Below are 17354 nucleotides of genomic sequence, written 5' to 3'. Positions count from 1 at the left end.
GGAATATTGAACTGTGTAGATGCAGCTTTAGTTCCGTTACACACTACAGCGAGAATGCGTTTGTCAAGCTATAAAAAATGCTTTCGTGTAGCACTGATTGTAAGTAACAGTCGAAACAAGGCACGGCTGACATTGGTCCTGCTTCCACAGGTAGGCCTAACGTAACCTATAAAATTGTAGCCTATAACATTTGTATTGAAATTAAACAATTAATAGACGTTCAAATTTATGTAACATCATCGCAAATCAAACTCAAAGACCTTGCATAGTAATAATGTCTTTGATCAAACTGCCTTTCGTATGGCGTAATAAAATTCGTGTTTTAATTAGGGCTATCTATACAGAGATGGCTTCACTGTGTAGCAACATGTCTCGCTGTGAATACATAAGCATTGGTATATAGCTGCCCCACTGTTACTGTTAAATTAAATTATGATTTCAGCAGATAATGAAAATGTATTTGCTATAATAATAATAGAAAAGTGCAGTACATGTAATTAACATTGTTAAACTAGTATTTCGCTTTTTGCGGTTGGCATTACTGAATAATAACATCGAATTTCTTTATTGCAATAATCGATATTCATCTACGAGTATTTCAACTTCACAATGTTTGAATAGGTTAAGTATTCGTTAATATACAATTATTAACATTTTGTGATCGAATTTTAGGGATATATTATTTAAATTTTTATTTTATTCACGAAATAGTCCTAATAAATGTCACTCGAGGTCTGAGATTTCCCAGATAAATCGGCAGATCTCAGACCTCTCGTGACATTACTACAGATAAATAGTGACAGATGATTAAAGTACGAAATAGATGAATTGATAAGTACGAAATAGATGAAGTGATAAGAGAAAAGAATGGACACAAAGTGAGATAAGTGCATGAGTTGTTCACTAAATTATTTTATAAATGATTTCAGTGGTGTAAGAATGGGACTGCTGGCCCGAATACAGGAACCTGAAGGGCCAACAGGACAAAATGATTGTGTTGCAATAAATCATATCATATCTATTTGCAATGATTTTTGTTATACTTTTACATGGTAGGATACACAATTTTTTTAGAATATTCAATAGGAACTTTTCCTCATAAAAAAAAATGTACAGTGAAACCTGCCTTTGTGGTCACTTCATTTAAACGGCCACCTGGCCAAAAGGCCAATTTTCTCAGGAACCTATTGGATTTTCCATAAGATCAATACAAATTCTCTTTATTTAGCGGCCACCTCATGCACCAGCCAGCAGCCGGGGTCTATTTGGATTGGAACCTGACTATAACAGTCACTGTCCAACAAAAAATCTTTTCACGGATACTGTCTGACCTATTTTTTCGATAGTTAGAGGACAGGAAGCAATATCACGAGGACAATAGCTAAGTGTACAACAGTACACCCTCCGTATCTTGGGGTTAGTTGGTTACTGTTTTATGACTCTTTTGTCACTTTCCACTCTGATCCTGCAAAGCTATAAATTCTTACTCGTTTTTAAAGGATTGAAACACGGACTTTTTCTACCGAAAATGTCACAGTATGTTTTAGGTTCAGTAGATAACCATTCAAATTTTTTAGTCTTTTTTTTTCCTCTTTCTATCTTTCTCTATTTAGAACAGCTTCTACGAATTTTTCTTCTTTTCATTCAGTTGATTCATAGGAACTGTGAAGTTAATTTGAGAGAGAAATCATGTCTAACAATAAATCTAGTTGCAAAAATGGAAGGAGCTGACATTAATATGTATGACTGTTGTACACGCACAGTAGTAAAAAGTCAATGAAATCCAGTATTTTCATGCTAATTCACAAAAACCGCAACCTTAATCAAGCGGTCATCTGATAAAACGGCCATTTTACAAGATAACTTCAGATGGCACTTTAGACAGGTTTCACTGTATTCTTTTATCACCAAATTCTACTAATGAATCTTGGCATGCTCTCAATTATTCGAACAAACATTTGTCTTTGTAATATAATATCATTTTCTGATTACACAACTTCGGGATTTTAGAAGTCACCAAAATACATTCTAGATATTAATAAATCTTTAATCTCTTTAAGTTCATTACTATTACCACAATATATGGAGTATTATCCGATGTACACCCAGGAAGCACTACCAAATTGTAGTCTATTCAAAAGCCAAAATATCGAGATTCGAAGTGATCTATTTAAAAATAATTTTGTATCTTTTGTCAATAAGTAAATCTCTCTGTACGTTCCTGTACTTTTTTCTTACTCACGAAATTTGTCTCCATATTAAGAACAACGACCTAATCCGTTTAATTTTAGCAATGAACTATATTTTTTTTTCCTGAAGTTTAAGGGGAGAGGATAGTATTTTTTAAAACCGTTTTTCCTATTTGGTGTAAAATATTAATTTTTTGTATGTAGAGAGCTCATAGCTGTAGCAATTCAACCAAATATAAATATTTTGAAAAAAAAAAAAAAATTGCGGCCCAAATTTGAAAAATATATACCCAATGCAGGACTGTACTAAAACCGATATATCTAAACCATTTTTAAAGATAGATTCAAACGGTTTTTTGCAATGTATTTGCAAAAGCATGTTCTACAAACTGTCTGTAACAGAATGTTGATATTAGTCCCTACGTTTGTAAAATAAACAATTAAAATTTAATAACAATTTTCTGATTTCCTTTCTTACAAACGGGCATATTTTTAAAATGAAATCAATTTAAAAAATTCTGTTACAGAGAAAAGTTTCCTAATAGTCTAAAGAATGTGTGTTCTAAATTTCATGCATGTATCTTTAACAGTTCAGAAATTATATCCATTTTTGTCTGGCAATGTAGCAAAAAATATGAAGTTACAGGAAACCGATAAAAATGGGCGTGTGATTTAAAAATCCATAGCGCAGGAAGTTTAAAAAATGACGTCTCAACATCCGATAAGGGCACAAATACCTACAAAATGTTATGCAATGCATTCCACACATATCAAAGACTATTTTAAAGAAAAAAAAAATTTTTTTTTTTTTAATTTAATTTACCGGAAATAACAATAAAAGTTGGCGAGTGATTTAAAAATCCATAACGCAGGAAGTTTAAAAATGACGTCTCAACATCCGATAAGGGCACAAATACCCACAAAGTGTTATGCAATGCATTCCACACATATCAAAGGGTATTTTAAGGAAAAAAAAAAAATTTTATTTATTTTTTTTTTAATTTAATTTACTGGAATTAACAATAAAAGTTGCCGAGTGATTTCATCATAATCATCATCCTTCACGAATTAGGCCTCTGTAGACCTGTTTCGGCCCCATCTAGCAGTCTTCTTAAAGGTCTTCCTGGTCGACGATGTCCTCTAGGTTTATACTGCATCATAATTTTTGGGATTCTTGAATTTTCCATTCTTCTTACATGATCTAGCCAATTGAATTTGTATCTGCTGATATTTTCTTTTACTGACTCTACTTCTAATTGTTCTAAAATTTCTTCATTCCTTTTTCGGTCTAAAAGAGTATATCCTGCTGTCCTCCTGAAAAATTCCATTTCCGTTGCTTTGATTCTGTTCATGTCTTTTTTCTTTAATGTCCAAATCTCGCTTTCGTATAAAAGGGAGGGTAATACTAGTGTATTATATATTTTTATTCTTGTAGATTTTTGTACTAATTTAGCTTTTAATGTATTGTTTATTATTCCTAGAATTTGTGTAAATTTGGTAATTTTCTTGTTCACATCTTTTTCATTTTGATAAGATATTTCACAACCCAGATAAGTGAAATTTTGCACTTGTTCGAGGCATTGGTCATTGTGTATTATCTTACTTCTGACTGGATCTTGTCCTAAAAATCCATTACTTTTGATTTTTGTGCTGAAATTTCCATCCCAAAATCTTTTAATATTTTATTTAATGTATACAATCCTCTTTGTAAATTATCCTCTGATATCCGCCGAGTGATTTAAAAATCCATAATGCAGGAAGTTTAAAAATGGCGACTCAACATGTGATAAGGACACAAATACCCACAAAATGCTATGCTATAAATTCCACACATATCACAGAGTATTTTAAAGAATTTTTTTTTTAATGTACTCATTTTTCACCAAAAAATACCATCCTCCCCACTTAATTAAAATATATTAATCAAAATACTCTTTACCATCTTACATCGTCACTAGTCAATCCTTAAAGAAAGCAAAAGTAAAAGGTTTCAGTCTTGCTTTAATTTGAGAATAATTAAGGTAAATAAAATTAACTAAATCATGTTATCGAATTATTAATCAATTCTGCAGTAATCATTACATTTAATTTAATGTGAGCTGAAATGCAACTGTTCTGGTTCTCATAGCCAGCACACAAATGGAAACTGGATTCACACTTACAATTCAGCCACTTGCTGAATTTCTTCGATTCAGCCTCCGAGTAACCATTTCTTACATTACAATGATGACAATTTCTTTCATCTCCCAATGACTAGGAGCTTAAGTCTCACACACAAGACAAAATGATATCTAACTCACTGGGGCTTGGGAGGTCATCAGTAGAGCTGAGTAAAATATGTTGTTGCGCCATCCCTCCAAGATGGATCATCCACTACTTTCGCCCTACACAGTGGGCATGTCTGCTCTCTGTCAAACCATGTAGCGACACAAGCTTCACAAAAAATATGGCGACAGTGTAGTAGAACTGGAGTTTCATATTCATCATGGCAGATTGGACACTGGCTACCAGCAGTCTGTAGTTGGTCTTTATTTGGACTTACACCCAAATTCTGAAACAAACATTTCATATAGGAATAATATTACTAACAAAGGGAGATCATGACAAGTATTTTTGTGCGAGATCGTGTGTATTTGCTTGCTTTCCGCACAAAACCAATACGCGGTAAGTGTGAAATACCACATTCAGTATTCCCAATGTAACGCACATAACAATTTCCCTCTTCTTACCGCTTAAGCGCCATATTCATTTCATTGCTTTAGGCTTTTAACATATTATTTTTAGAGACGTTTAACATAGTAATAATTATAAATTGGAAACTTACCACTGCAATTTCACCTAAATTGCAATGTTAATTATTGTTTTTAAATATTTGCAAAAATTAAGTAAACTCTACAACACCACAATAGTAATATACGTTACAAGAGCGATATGTTGACGTTTTCGTGGTCGAGGAAAAGATTGAAAAAGCGAAACGTAGTTGAGCTTTTTTTATTTCCAAGAACATGAAAACAAACATACCGCTCGTGTATTGTACATTATTTTGTGCAAAGATCGTTTATTACATACCTGAAAGACGAATTTCTAATTAGTTGCAATGAAATCTCCATGTTGGTTTCTGTTTAATGACGCCAACTTCGGAACACCAAAATATCTTTCTTCAACATTGTTGCTGTAAAATGTTTTCTGTGTTTACTATACTCCAGCCGGCCGTGATATACGTCTGTATTTTTTTTTCCCCCCCAGTCTATAAATGCGAACTTAAAACAAACGGTAAGGTTATGTAATGATTTATTTTTCATTTTAATATTTTAACAATATTATTTATATAACATATTGCAGTAATAACATCGGCATCTGGAATCTCGTTGATTTTTTCACGGCTTCCTTAATGTTACTTGTATCAGGAATGCAATAAGTTTCGTGGAGTAGCAGACTTTACTTAATTTTTGGAAATATTTAAAAACAATAATTAACATTGCAATTTAGGTGAAATTGCAGTGGTAAGTTTCCAATGTATAATTATTACTATGTTAAATGTCTCTAAAAATAATATGTTAAAAGCCTAAAGCAGTAAAATGAATGTCGCGCTTAAGCGGTAAGAAGAGGGAAATTGTTATGTGTGTTACGTTGGGAATACTGAATGTGGTATTTCACACTTACCAAGTATTGGTTCTGTGCGGAAAACAAGCAAATATGCACGATCTCGCACAAAAGTTACTGCATTTGTAATGCAAGTAACATTAAGGAAGCCATGAAAAAATCAACAAGATTCCAGATGCCGATGTTATTACTGCAATATGTTATATAAATAATATTGTTGAAATATTAAAATGAAAAATAAATCATTACATAACCTTACCATTTGTTTTAAGTTCGCATTTATAGACTGGGGGAAAAAAAAGACAGACGTACATCACAGCCTGCTGGAATATATTATTTCAAATAAATTTTATTCAGCTTCCTCCAAGTGAAGGCTGCCTAGAAGACAAAGCTTACCATAAAATTGTTGTTATAATGGAAAAAAAAATAAAACAGAAAACATTTTATAGCAACAATGTTGAAGATAGATATTTTAGTTTTTAAAAGTTGCCGTCATTGAACAGAAACCAAGATGGAGATTTCATTGCAACTAATTAGAAATTCCTCTTTCAGGTATGTACTAACGATCTTCGCAAAAAACAATGTATGATACACGAGCGGTATGTTTGTTTTCATATTCTCGGAAATTAAAAAAGCTCAACTACGTTTCGCTTTTTCAATCTTTTCCTCGAACATGAAAACATCAACATACCGCTCTTGTAACGCATATTACTATTAATGACACTCACAGGATGCTTGGAGTTTGAACACTAAAGAGTATACTTCAACATATTTAGCTTATAGGTATAATCAGTTAGCCATTTTACGAAAAATTGGCTTTTAGAAATGATGTTGCATTAGGTTTCATTAGGTACACATTTTGTACTCATCAGCATTCTCATAAAAAAACTATAACTTCTCCATTTACAACCACGGCATTTAAGAACATCTATATATATAATTTGAACTGGTAATGGAAATTACGGGAAAAATGACTGAACGGATTTTAATAAATGACCCCTCATTTTGAAGCTTGGAAAAAAGGAGAATTATCACCACGAATACAGTATTTTCTTTATTTTCCATAGAAACAGCACTACATCTTGCAGTTATAGACTGAATTAGATCATTATCTAATCCTTAACAGAAATGTGACATTCATCGCTTTTCCCGCGAACTCTTCATATGGATTAGACATATAGACCAAATGCGAAAATGTACCCAACTACAAGTTGTAACGAATATCTTACATCTTTCACAGTTAAACCTAAGTCAACGTGCAAAGTTAGGCAATCATTAACTGCTTTACCTACAGAAGGAGAGAGAAAAGCAAACTAAGATGAAGATAAAGTGTAAAATGAAAATGGTCTCGGATACTCAGGAAGCATTTGAAGCAGTAATGATTACGGACTCAGCTATAAAGTAATAGTCTGTGCCAGTATATCTACTAACATGAGCCTGTCGCATTTAAGCACACTTAAAATGCCATCGATCTGGGCTGGGATCAAACACACAATAATAAAAAAATTACACGTGGAGGGATTTTCTGTGATTTATCCAAAGCATTTAACTGTATAAATCATAAAATGCTGCTAGATAAATTAGATTATTATGGAATTAAAGGTGTTGCACATCAAGGGTTTCACTCATATCTCATAGATTGGAAACAGAAAGTCGAAATCAATACAACTATGAAATCTGCATCGACATGGGGAACTATTAATAATGGAATTCCTCAAGGATCAATATTAGGTCCCCTACTTTTTCTAGTGTTTATAAATGATCTTGTCCCCCTAATAAAAGATGTAGGTCATCCCATATTATTTGCAGATGACACAAGTATAGTAATTACAGCCAATAACTCCAACACATTCCAATCTTCAACAGACGAAATTTTCTTCAAAATATGTGACTGGTTCTCAGTCAATAAATTGGTATTAAACTGTACCAAAACTAACATAATTCAATTTAAATCCTGTGCAAATTCAACCTCGCAAATTTCTAGCGCAATAATTAACAACAGATCCCTATCAGAAGCAACAACACACAAATTTCTTGGCTTAAAAATAGATAATGTGTTAAATTGGAAAAATCATATTAAAGAAATTACCCCCAAACTAAATTCAGCTTGTTTTGCTATTAGATCTATGCAAAAGATAGTAAATATCAATACCTTAAAAACAATATACTTTGCATACTTCCACTCGGTAATGAGTTTTGGAATAATATTCTGGGGAAATTCCACAGATAGTAACAATATATTTCTATTACAAAAAAGAGTAATTAGAATAATAGTAGGTGCCAAATCTAGGGAATCTTGTAGGACTATTTTAAAAAAACTACAAATAATGCCCATGGCTTGTCAGTATATCTTTTCATTAATAGTCTTCCTCGTATGTAATCGTGAAAACTTTGTAAATAATTCAACAGTTCGTAGCATAAATACACGTCAAAAAAATGACTTTCATACTCCATCGGCAAGTCTATCATGCTATCAAAAAGGAGTGCGTTATATGGCAGTAAAAATTTTTAATAGCCTCCCTATCGATATAAAAAATGAAACTCAAAACATAAGATTATTTAGGGCCAAATTAAAGAAGTATCCAATTTCTCACGCCTTCTATTCTGTAGGTGAATTCATGACATTCAATAACACTTCATGAAATTGATACCAAAACTATGTGTTGTACTAGTAGACTATATTGTAAATCTCATCTGTATATATGTCATCTAGACTGTGACTATAAATTAAGACTTTATAACAGTATTAAGTTTTTTGACTTGTTCCATATTCTAGCTGTGAAGCAATGTATGAATACCATGGAATGTTAATAAATACAATACAATACAACTCTGCGCACAGAATGTCAGCACTCTACTAATTACACCACCCAGACAGACTATAGACAAAGATAACACAGCAATTATGATAGAAGGGGGCAGGTGTAGAGGAATATGAATACAGTAGGTTCTAGATCTAGTGGAAATATGTTGTAGTCTAATTATGTTCCTTCTTACTCAGATTCAATTGTTATTGTATTGTTGACTTATCATGAACAGTAATCTAATCTTGTAGTAACATACCACATTTTGCAGCAATTTCCAGAAAGCTCCTCTCCACAACTTGGCTCTGTTCATGAGGTCAGTTCCTTTAGACACCATGTATGCTGCAGACAGGAACACCCCAACAACCTTTTCTGGTCCCTGGTATGATTCCAGCAGGTAGTATAACCAGGGCTGAATTGGTGCCAGGCTACGATAAAGCTGAGATGTGGCTTCTAAAAATAAATAGCATTTTCCCTGGGGGAAAAAAATTCGTTTAATACGCATTGAACATTACTATATAGTACAGACCACAGTTTTGAAATAAACAGTTTTATATTGAATTATGGGGCAGAACCAATATAAAAAAATAAAATTCTTATCATCTTGAAACATTTATTATGACAATTTTAAACTGGCAGTACTACTACTTACATACGTGGCAAAAGCCACCTCAGAGAAAAATACTTTAGCACGTGAATTGTGGTAGTTATGGAGTCATCTTGTAGGTGCAGAAGTAACCCCATGGAAGAAACGTAAGCAACGAAAGGACAAGAAACAGGATATAATAAAGAAAAAGAAGATTAAAGGAGAGGCACATTTCAGCCACAACTGAGTATCTTTTCTTAAAACAATCATTGTAAACCATTAACTACATTTACATATGTACTGGATTTGGTATAATTTTCCTCTATTCAATACCTAATTCCCTCTTTACCCTTTCATATACAGTCCTCTGACTGAACTCTTACTTTCTTTGACCCCGACGGCATTAGAGCATTCGAGGCCTAGGGGTTCATTTCCCTTTCCTTCCTCCTCTTTCTACTTTCTGTTCCTAGTGCTGACCTGCTATGGCACTAAAATCGTCCTCCAGTGGCTTAAGGAGGGAAAGCTGGTGATCAACAAGATCTCCCAGCTAGGTCCAATGGACCCGTCGACCAACAGCAGGTGTGGTCCTCCAGACATTCTGGGGGTTGTGTGTGAATGAAGTAGCCACCAAAACGTTAAAATATGGTGTTCACTTAAATCGGCTACAACTTGCCATTTAACCACTCCAATTTTTGAAGGGCAGCACTGCTACTTACAGACCTGTTACTAAATCTACGTATTACTCTGTGAAAAGATTTATTAAATCTACATACTTAGACTTCAAGAAACAAAATTTGATAACACAATCCCAAGGGAAAAAATGGAACTCTCTGCATCAAAATCCACAGTTAATTCCCGATTTACCACGAAAATCGTCTGTAGCTGCATTTAGATTGGCAACAGGCCATGATTGTTTGGCCAAACACCTGCATAGAATTGGAATATATCAGTCTCCTAACTGCCCATTGTGCAACTCAAACCAAGAAATGGATTCGGAACACCTCAAAATCTGTGCTTCAGTGGCTGGCCATGATAATATCTTTGAAAAATATTGGAGTGCAAGAGGTCAAATGACTTTACTGTCAAACGCCTGGCATTAGAAAACAACAACAACATCATTTACACATGTATTTCTATGAGGCAATTAAGTTATAAATGTACTTTAGTTTTCCCAAGTTTCTACAATAAGTTAAGAAAAGACATGATGAATTTCATACTTGAAGTGGTGTTTTGTTTCTCTTAAAAATTTATGTTTTTGGACTATGGTTGTTTTTCCAAAAAACTCTTCAGTTAAATGCTACTTACACGTCTTTGGTAAGGCAGCACAACAACAGGAAGTGCAGCAATGGAGACTTTAAGGATTATTGTGACTAACTTGAGCACGAAGTCTGTCACACCCACGATCCACAGTAAATCCCACACACTGAGAGGCTGTGAATATGGGGGGATGAACACCAAGCTGTAAGCATCAATTCACAATGAATTTAAAAACTTATATAGTCACAATCATGCCATGGTATGAAAGAAAAATTCCACAACCCCGAGCGGGATTCGAACCTGCGACTTCCTGTACTCCGGTCAGGCGCTCTACCAACTGAGCTATCGAGTTCGTCTCACGCCAAAAGCTTGGAATCATCCTTTCATACTGGCGACTCTGTTATAGAGTACTGTCCATAGCGTCTGATCTAGTCAGCACTGCTTATGGTGGGAAGAAACATTACAATGTAATCTTCATCTTACGATGTTGGATGACGTATATACGTCCGTTGCTGTATTTAAATTCATTAATATGTCACATCAACGGACGTATATACATCATCCAACATCGTAAGATGAAGATTACATCAATTTACAACATGTATTAACATAAACATGGTAACTAAGGTCTGTAAATACAATTACTTTTACATTTGCTTAAAATGAATGTAAAACTTCTGGGATTTATTAACAAGATATAGTTTCACCAACCTTTGTTAAATATTTAACATGCCGTTAAGGCAGTTTAACAGTAAACTTAACAGAAGAGATGTTTCATCAACTGTTGTTACTGCTAATATCATGCGAAACTCACTGTTAAATTAACATAACATCACAGTCTAGTATATACAGTCATGAACCTCCTTAGGAGTGATATATTAAAATCATTTACAACTTAGATATTGCTTGCAATGCACTACATGGAAACTGCCACGCTGTTAATGATTATGTTGATGGTGATGATGATGATGATGATAATAATAATAATAATAATAATAATGGCGATAATCATAAACAACAATCAGCCTGTCAAGTGTTAGCCCTATTAAGGTCCATTCACTAACACTTACTCTCAAAGTTAGACCAGCGAATAGGGATTACAAAGAATGGACACTGAGCGAATTTTCCTGTGTTTTGTTTCTCTGTGCGCCGGCGTTTAGTTCTACTTTCAAGCGCTAGAGGTTAGTGTAATCGAGCATACGCTAAGATAATAATTGAGAATAGAGTTGAGACACAGGATCCAAACATCGCCTACCTTATTGCATAATCCAGTAACGCTTTGCTTCAAATAAATTCAAGTTAACAGTTTTTCCTTATTTCTCAGTGATGAACTAGTTGTAATAATAATTTTTTATATTTCAGATATAATAAATTGTATTATAAGATAATATAATACATTATAAAATTATGTATCAAATTCGTTTAATATATGTATACTAGCTGTACCCGTGCGCTCCCCTGCACCCATTAGAAATAAATATAAAGTAATTATATAATTAAAATAGGACATTTGATCCAGGGAACATTCGTGTTTGATAGAAGGATAAATCGTTTATTATGTTACTTAATTTAAATTGAATTAACAAATCAAAATGCGATCATTTTGATCCAGAGACCACTCATTTGGTCATAAAAATTAGTTTAGGAAATACAGGAAACGAATGTACAGAATAGCCTATCAAGTTTTCTGTGCATAAGAAGCTATTTTAATCTTACCTGTCCTCGATTCACTCAGAAGTTACTGTGGTAACATTATAGCATTATGTCCATCTAGGGAAACTACACTTTCCAATGATGAAATAATAATTAATTATACAAATCGGTTAATTTAGCTTCCGATATTACTTCATAGAAACGCAGAAACATTATCTGTAGGCTATCTTTCATAGCTTTCAATTGTTGCTGTCCAAGGCCCCTTATAGACGAAGTCATTTGTTTTTTAATTCATTACACGGCCTTAGATGGCAGTTATTTTAATTTTAAAACTCATTTATCTCATTAAATATCAGTACTATCAAAATTTTTGAAAGAATAAAACTTATCGCAAATTATTTTTAAAGAAATTTTTATTATGTAATATTTTTCATAAAAATCAATAATAAGCGAGATATTTCGATTTATTTAATTCAGGCCCCCTTATAACCCCCCTTTTAAATAATGTATTTTGAATGCCATATAGCCTATAATCTAAGTTACAACGAACTTAATTTATATTCCAATTTTCATCAAAATCCGTTTAGCCATTATCGCGTGAAAAGATAACAAACATACAGACAGACATACGAACAAAAATTTAAAAAAAGCGATTTTCGGTTTTAGGATGGTTTATTATATATGTTAGGACCAATTATTTTAGGAAAATCGAAAATTACCAGAAAAATTTCGGCTACAGATTTATTATTAGTATAGATAATATAATATAGGTATATGGTTTAACTTCTCGTAAGAGTTTAGTTTTTCCATTTTCAGTGCTATCAAATCATTACATATTTTAATTGTTGTTGGGGTCAACGTCTCAACTCTCATTATAAATGAACTCTAGAGTCTAGACATTACAGTTAATGACGGATTTATTATTTTATGGATCCAATTTATTTTATTTGAGTACATAATGTACCTAGATGTATTAATTGTATGTGTTATATTTCCACTGTGTCGACTGCTAGCTGGTGTGATGTCAGCGCCAACTCTCGAGAGAAAGCAGAATCTCACACTCTAGCTGGCTTGAAGGTCATTGAAATCAGTCCGGCTACATCAAAGGTACCGACGCGAAGTGTCCATTCTTTATAATTCCTATTTGCTGGTTAGACTTTTTTGTCGAGCAATGCCTAATGTTTCACTACTGTTAGCAGATTCATATGCTCTAGCTAGGAGGATTGTCAGATAACTCCACTGACCATATCCCCTCTTCACCACTTAGGGGATGCTTATGCATACCATGGCAGGTCACCGTGCTGAAATGGTATTATCTCCATTTTTGATGGAACAGTTATACCGTGACTCGGTTCCCAGACTTCGTTTGTTAAAAACAGGTTGCACCATGGGAAGGTGAAGATGGGAATTGAATAGAAGAGGTTATGGAATACACCACTACTCCTTGCAACCAATGACAATATTGATATGTGTGAAATACGTCACCCAAGATGCGTGAGAGAAGTGATTCGAGACTATTATGAAACAATTTCGTCCCTGGTTTCAGGCTGTAAAAACAATCAGAGCTTATCTATACTAATAATAAATCTGTAGCCGAAATTTTTCTGGTAATTTTCGATTTTCCAAACATAATTGGTCCTAACATATATATATATAATTAACCACCCTGAAACCGAAAATCGCATTTTTGAAATTTTTGTTTGTATGTCTGTCTGTATGTTTGTTACCTTTTCACGCAATAATGGCTGAACCGATTTATATGAAAATTGGAATATAAATTAAGTTCGTTGTAACTTAGATTTCAGGCTATATGGCATTCAAAATACTTTATTTAAAAGGGGGGTTATAAGGGGGCCTGAATTAAATAAATCGAAATATCTCGCTTATTATTGATTTTTGTGAAAAAAGTTACATAACAAAAGTTTCTTTAAAATTGATTTCCGATAAGTTTTATTCTTTACAAAATTTTGATAGGACTGTTATTTAATGAGATAAATGAGTTTGAAATTAAAATAACGGCATCTACGATGGTGCAATGAATTAAGAACAAATGACTTCATCTATAAGGGGCCTTGGACAACAATAATCGAAACAGGAGCCTTGGACATCAACAATCGAAAGCTATTAAACACAGCCTACAGAGAAGTAATATCAGAAGCTAAATTAACCGATTTGTATAATTAATTATTATTTCACCATTGGAAAGTGTAGTTTCTCTAGATGGACATAATGCTATAATGTTATTACAGTAACATCTGAGTAAATCGAGGACAGGTAAGATTAAAATAGCTTCTTATGCACAGAAAATCAGATAGGCTATTTTGTACATTCGTTTTCTGTATTTCTTCAAATAATATTTATGTACACTCATTTTAATCTCAGAGAATTAACGAACAACGAGAGTGTATTGATTTAGTATGCAGTAATAGTACGTTAGCTTAGCAATCCATTATTTTATAATTCAAATTTTAACTATGCTCAATTGAATCGTGTTAAAATACATAAAATATATATGCAATAAATGCAATGCAAAAAAATTGGGTAATGAGCGAAGCAGATTATCTTGCGCTGTTGTAAAAGTTGTTCCCTGGATCAAACGTCCTATTTTAATTATGTAATTACTTTATATTTATTTCTAACAGGTGCAGCGGAGCGCACGGGTACGGCTAGTACTTCATAAACAAATCGAATATACAGTAGAAACCCTTTTTAACGAATCTCCGAGGGATTACTTTTGTTTTTCCTTAAAAGTGGGTTTACACAAAATAGGAAGGAAATGCTAAAATAGCTAGTATTAACATGTATGTCACATACCAAACATTATACTCTAATTATTTAATTAGGCCTTCAATTATTATTTACAATACATTTCATATAATATTTTCTAACTCTTCAAATGGTGAGACACTAATGTTTTTCCATTTGATTGAACCCAAACCACACTGAAACTAGGCACTGAAAATTTCTTCTTCATTATTTCGCATAATGAAGTAGTTGGCAAACCAAGCCTTTTTGCCATACGCGATATTTCGGGCTTCATTATCACAAAATCTACTTGAAAAGTATTCCATTTTGAATCTTGCGTACACCACTTTTAACACTTGAATATAATTAATTGATGAACTAGTGGACTTACTCGTGTTAAATATGTAATATTCGTCCGGCTTACAGCTGTTTCAGTGCATCACGCACCATCATCAGAGCCTACTAGATCGCGGTGTCATCTCGAACTTCTCTGCCTGTTAGGAGGGTGTGTTTTATTGTTGGAATGTGTTGGATTGTGGAGTCGAATAGTGTGTGTGTACTGAAATTGATCTGTGTCTTGAGGATTTGATCAGGGTGTGTTTTAGTGTGTTTGTATATTTCGTATTGTTCTAATGTGTTGAGTTTTTGGTTCTTGGGTTGTGTGTGTAGGATTTCCATGTCCATATTTATGTTATTGTATGTATGGTTAGCATTGGTTATGTGATCGGCGTATGTAGATGTATTGTGTCCTCTGGTTATAGCTTTAATGTGTCCTTTGTAGCGAGTTTGGGATGATCTGCCTGTCTGTCCTATGTACACACCTTCAAAATATACAGAAAACCAACCACCACCACCACCACACACATACACAACACATCTAACCACCCCATACAACACAAACATGCTGCATTCAGGACAATGGTACACAGATTACTCAACATACCCATGAGCCAACAACACTACAATGAAGAAGTGAACACAATCAAATTCATAGCACAAGAAAACGGATACAATCCAAACATAATAGACAACATCATAAGGAAGACAAAACAAAAACTTAACAAATACATAAATACACAATACACAAAAAACAACACAAACACAAGAACGCAAGAAATACATCACAATAACATATGAAAACAAAAGCACACATAAGATCGCATCCTCATTCAGAAAACAGAAATACAACATAACATACAGAACAGAAAACACACTACAAAGACATCTCAACACACAAAAAACACAAACAAATAAATACATGTATACAAACTCACATGTAATAGTTGCGACAAGTTCTACATAGGACAGACAGGCAGATCATTCCAAACTCGCTACAAAGAACACATTAAAGCTATAACCAGAGGACACAACACATCTACATACGCCGATCACACAACCAATGCCAACCATACATACAATAACATAAATGCGGACATGGAAATCCTACACACACAACCCAAGAACCAAAAACTCAACACACTAGAATAATATGAAATATACAAACACACTAAAACACACCCCGATCAAATCCTCAACACACAGATCAATTTCAGTACACACACACTATTCGACTCCACAATCCAACACATTTCAACAATAAAACACACCCTCCTAACAGGCAGAGAAGTTCGAGATGACACCGCGATCTAGTAGGCTCTGATGATGGTGCGTGATGCACTGAAACAGCTGTAAGCCGGACGAATATTACATATTTAACACGAGTAAGTCCACTAGTTCATCAATTAATGAAAATTATTCTTCATTTTTCCTTAAACTGATTTCCTTAAAAGTGGGAATTAATTACATTATTTTTATGATAATTTGTTTGGAACTTTACACATTATTCTTTAAAAAAGGGAATGTTACAATGGGGTTTTACTGTAATTTGGAACATCTATACATGAATAAGCTGAAAAAATTCAACACCATCCGTATTTTCTCGCTTATTAGACTCCCCTCCCTCTATTTTAAGAGCAAAATGTAAAAAAATATATCCGCATATTAAACATCTCTTAACATATGTAGTGTACAGTATCAATCATAAAAGCTGATTGAAAGATTGCAAGCTACAATTCACTTCTGAAACCATACTCTGTGCTGTTATTTCTCCAATTGCCTCCACGCTGACATCTCTCTGTTTGTTTCTCCTCAATCTTCGTAACATATTCTCTGGGCAGTGCTTGGTTCACAGGATTAGAGAAAGGATTTTTATTTTGCACTTAATTTACCCCTTGTAATAGATTAGTTATAACACTTGATCTATGAATTCAATATCCAATACAATGGCCAACACCTTCCTAGGACTTATGAATCCAAATATCTTGGAGTTATTTTCGATAGTAAGTTAACATGGAGCAACCATTTGAAATACATTTCTGAAAAAGCTCGTAAAAGATTCTCCCTTCTAAAAAGACTAGCAGGAAAGAAATGGGATGCTCTAGAAATACTTTGAACACTACATACAAAATGTTTATACAGCCAGTGCTGACGTACTGCAGAGAAATTTTAATTACTTCA

The 17354-nt window shown here is 33.6% G+C and overlaps 1 protein-coding gene across 2 annotated transcripts in view; it reads right to left on the bottom strand.

The window, feature by feature from the left end:
* Positions 1–4322: 4322 nt before the first annotated feature.
* LOC138711743 (RING finger and transmembrane domain-containing protein 2) overlaps positions 4323–17354 on the bottom strand; it is a 58951-nt gene continuing 45919 nt past the window's right edge. For both annotated transcript variants that reach the window (XM_069842915.1, XM_069842916.1), the window contains exons 6-8: positions 10488–10641; positions 8856–9071; positions 4323–4740 (exon numbers count right to left, since the gene is read on the bottom strand). In XM_069842915.1, the coding sequence (XP_069699016.1) occupies positions 4507–4740; positions 8856–9071; positions 10488–10641 (604 nt within the window). In that variant the 3' untranslated portion in view covers positions 4323–4506. The remainder of the gene's footprint in view (positions 4741–8855; positions 9072–10487; positions 10642–17354) is intronic.

Source organism: Periplaneta americana, chromosome 13 (genome assembly GCF_040183065.1).
Source record: "Periplaneta americana isolate PAMFEO1 chromosome 13, P.americana_PAMFEO1_priV1, whole genome shotgun sequence".
Lineage (NCBI taxonomy): Eukaryota > Metazoa > Arthropoda > Insecta > Blattodea > Blattidae > Periplaneta > Periplaneta americana.
Note: the sequence above shows the minus strand (reverse complement) of the source record. Positions and strands in the feature narration are given on the sequence as shown.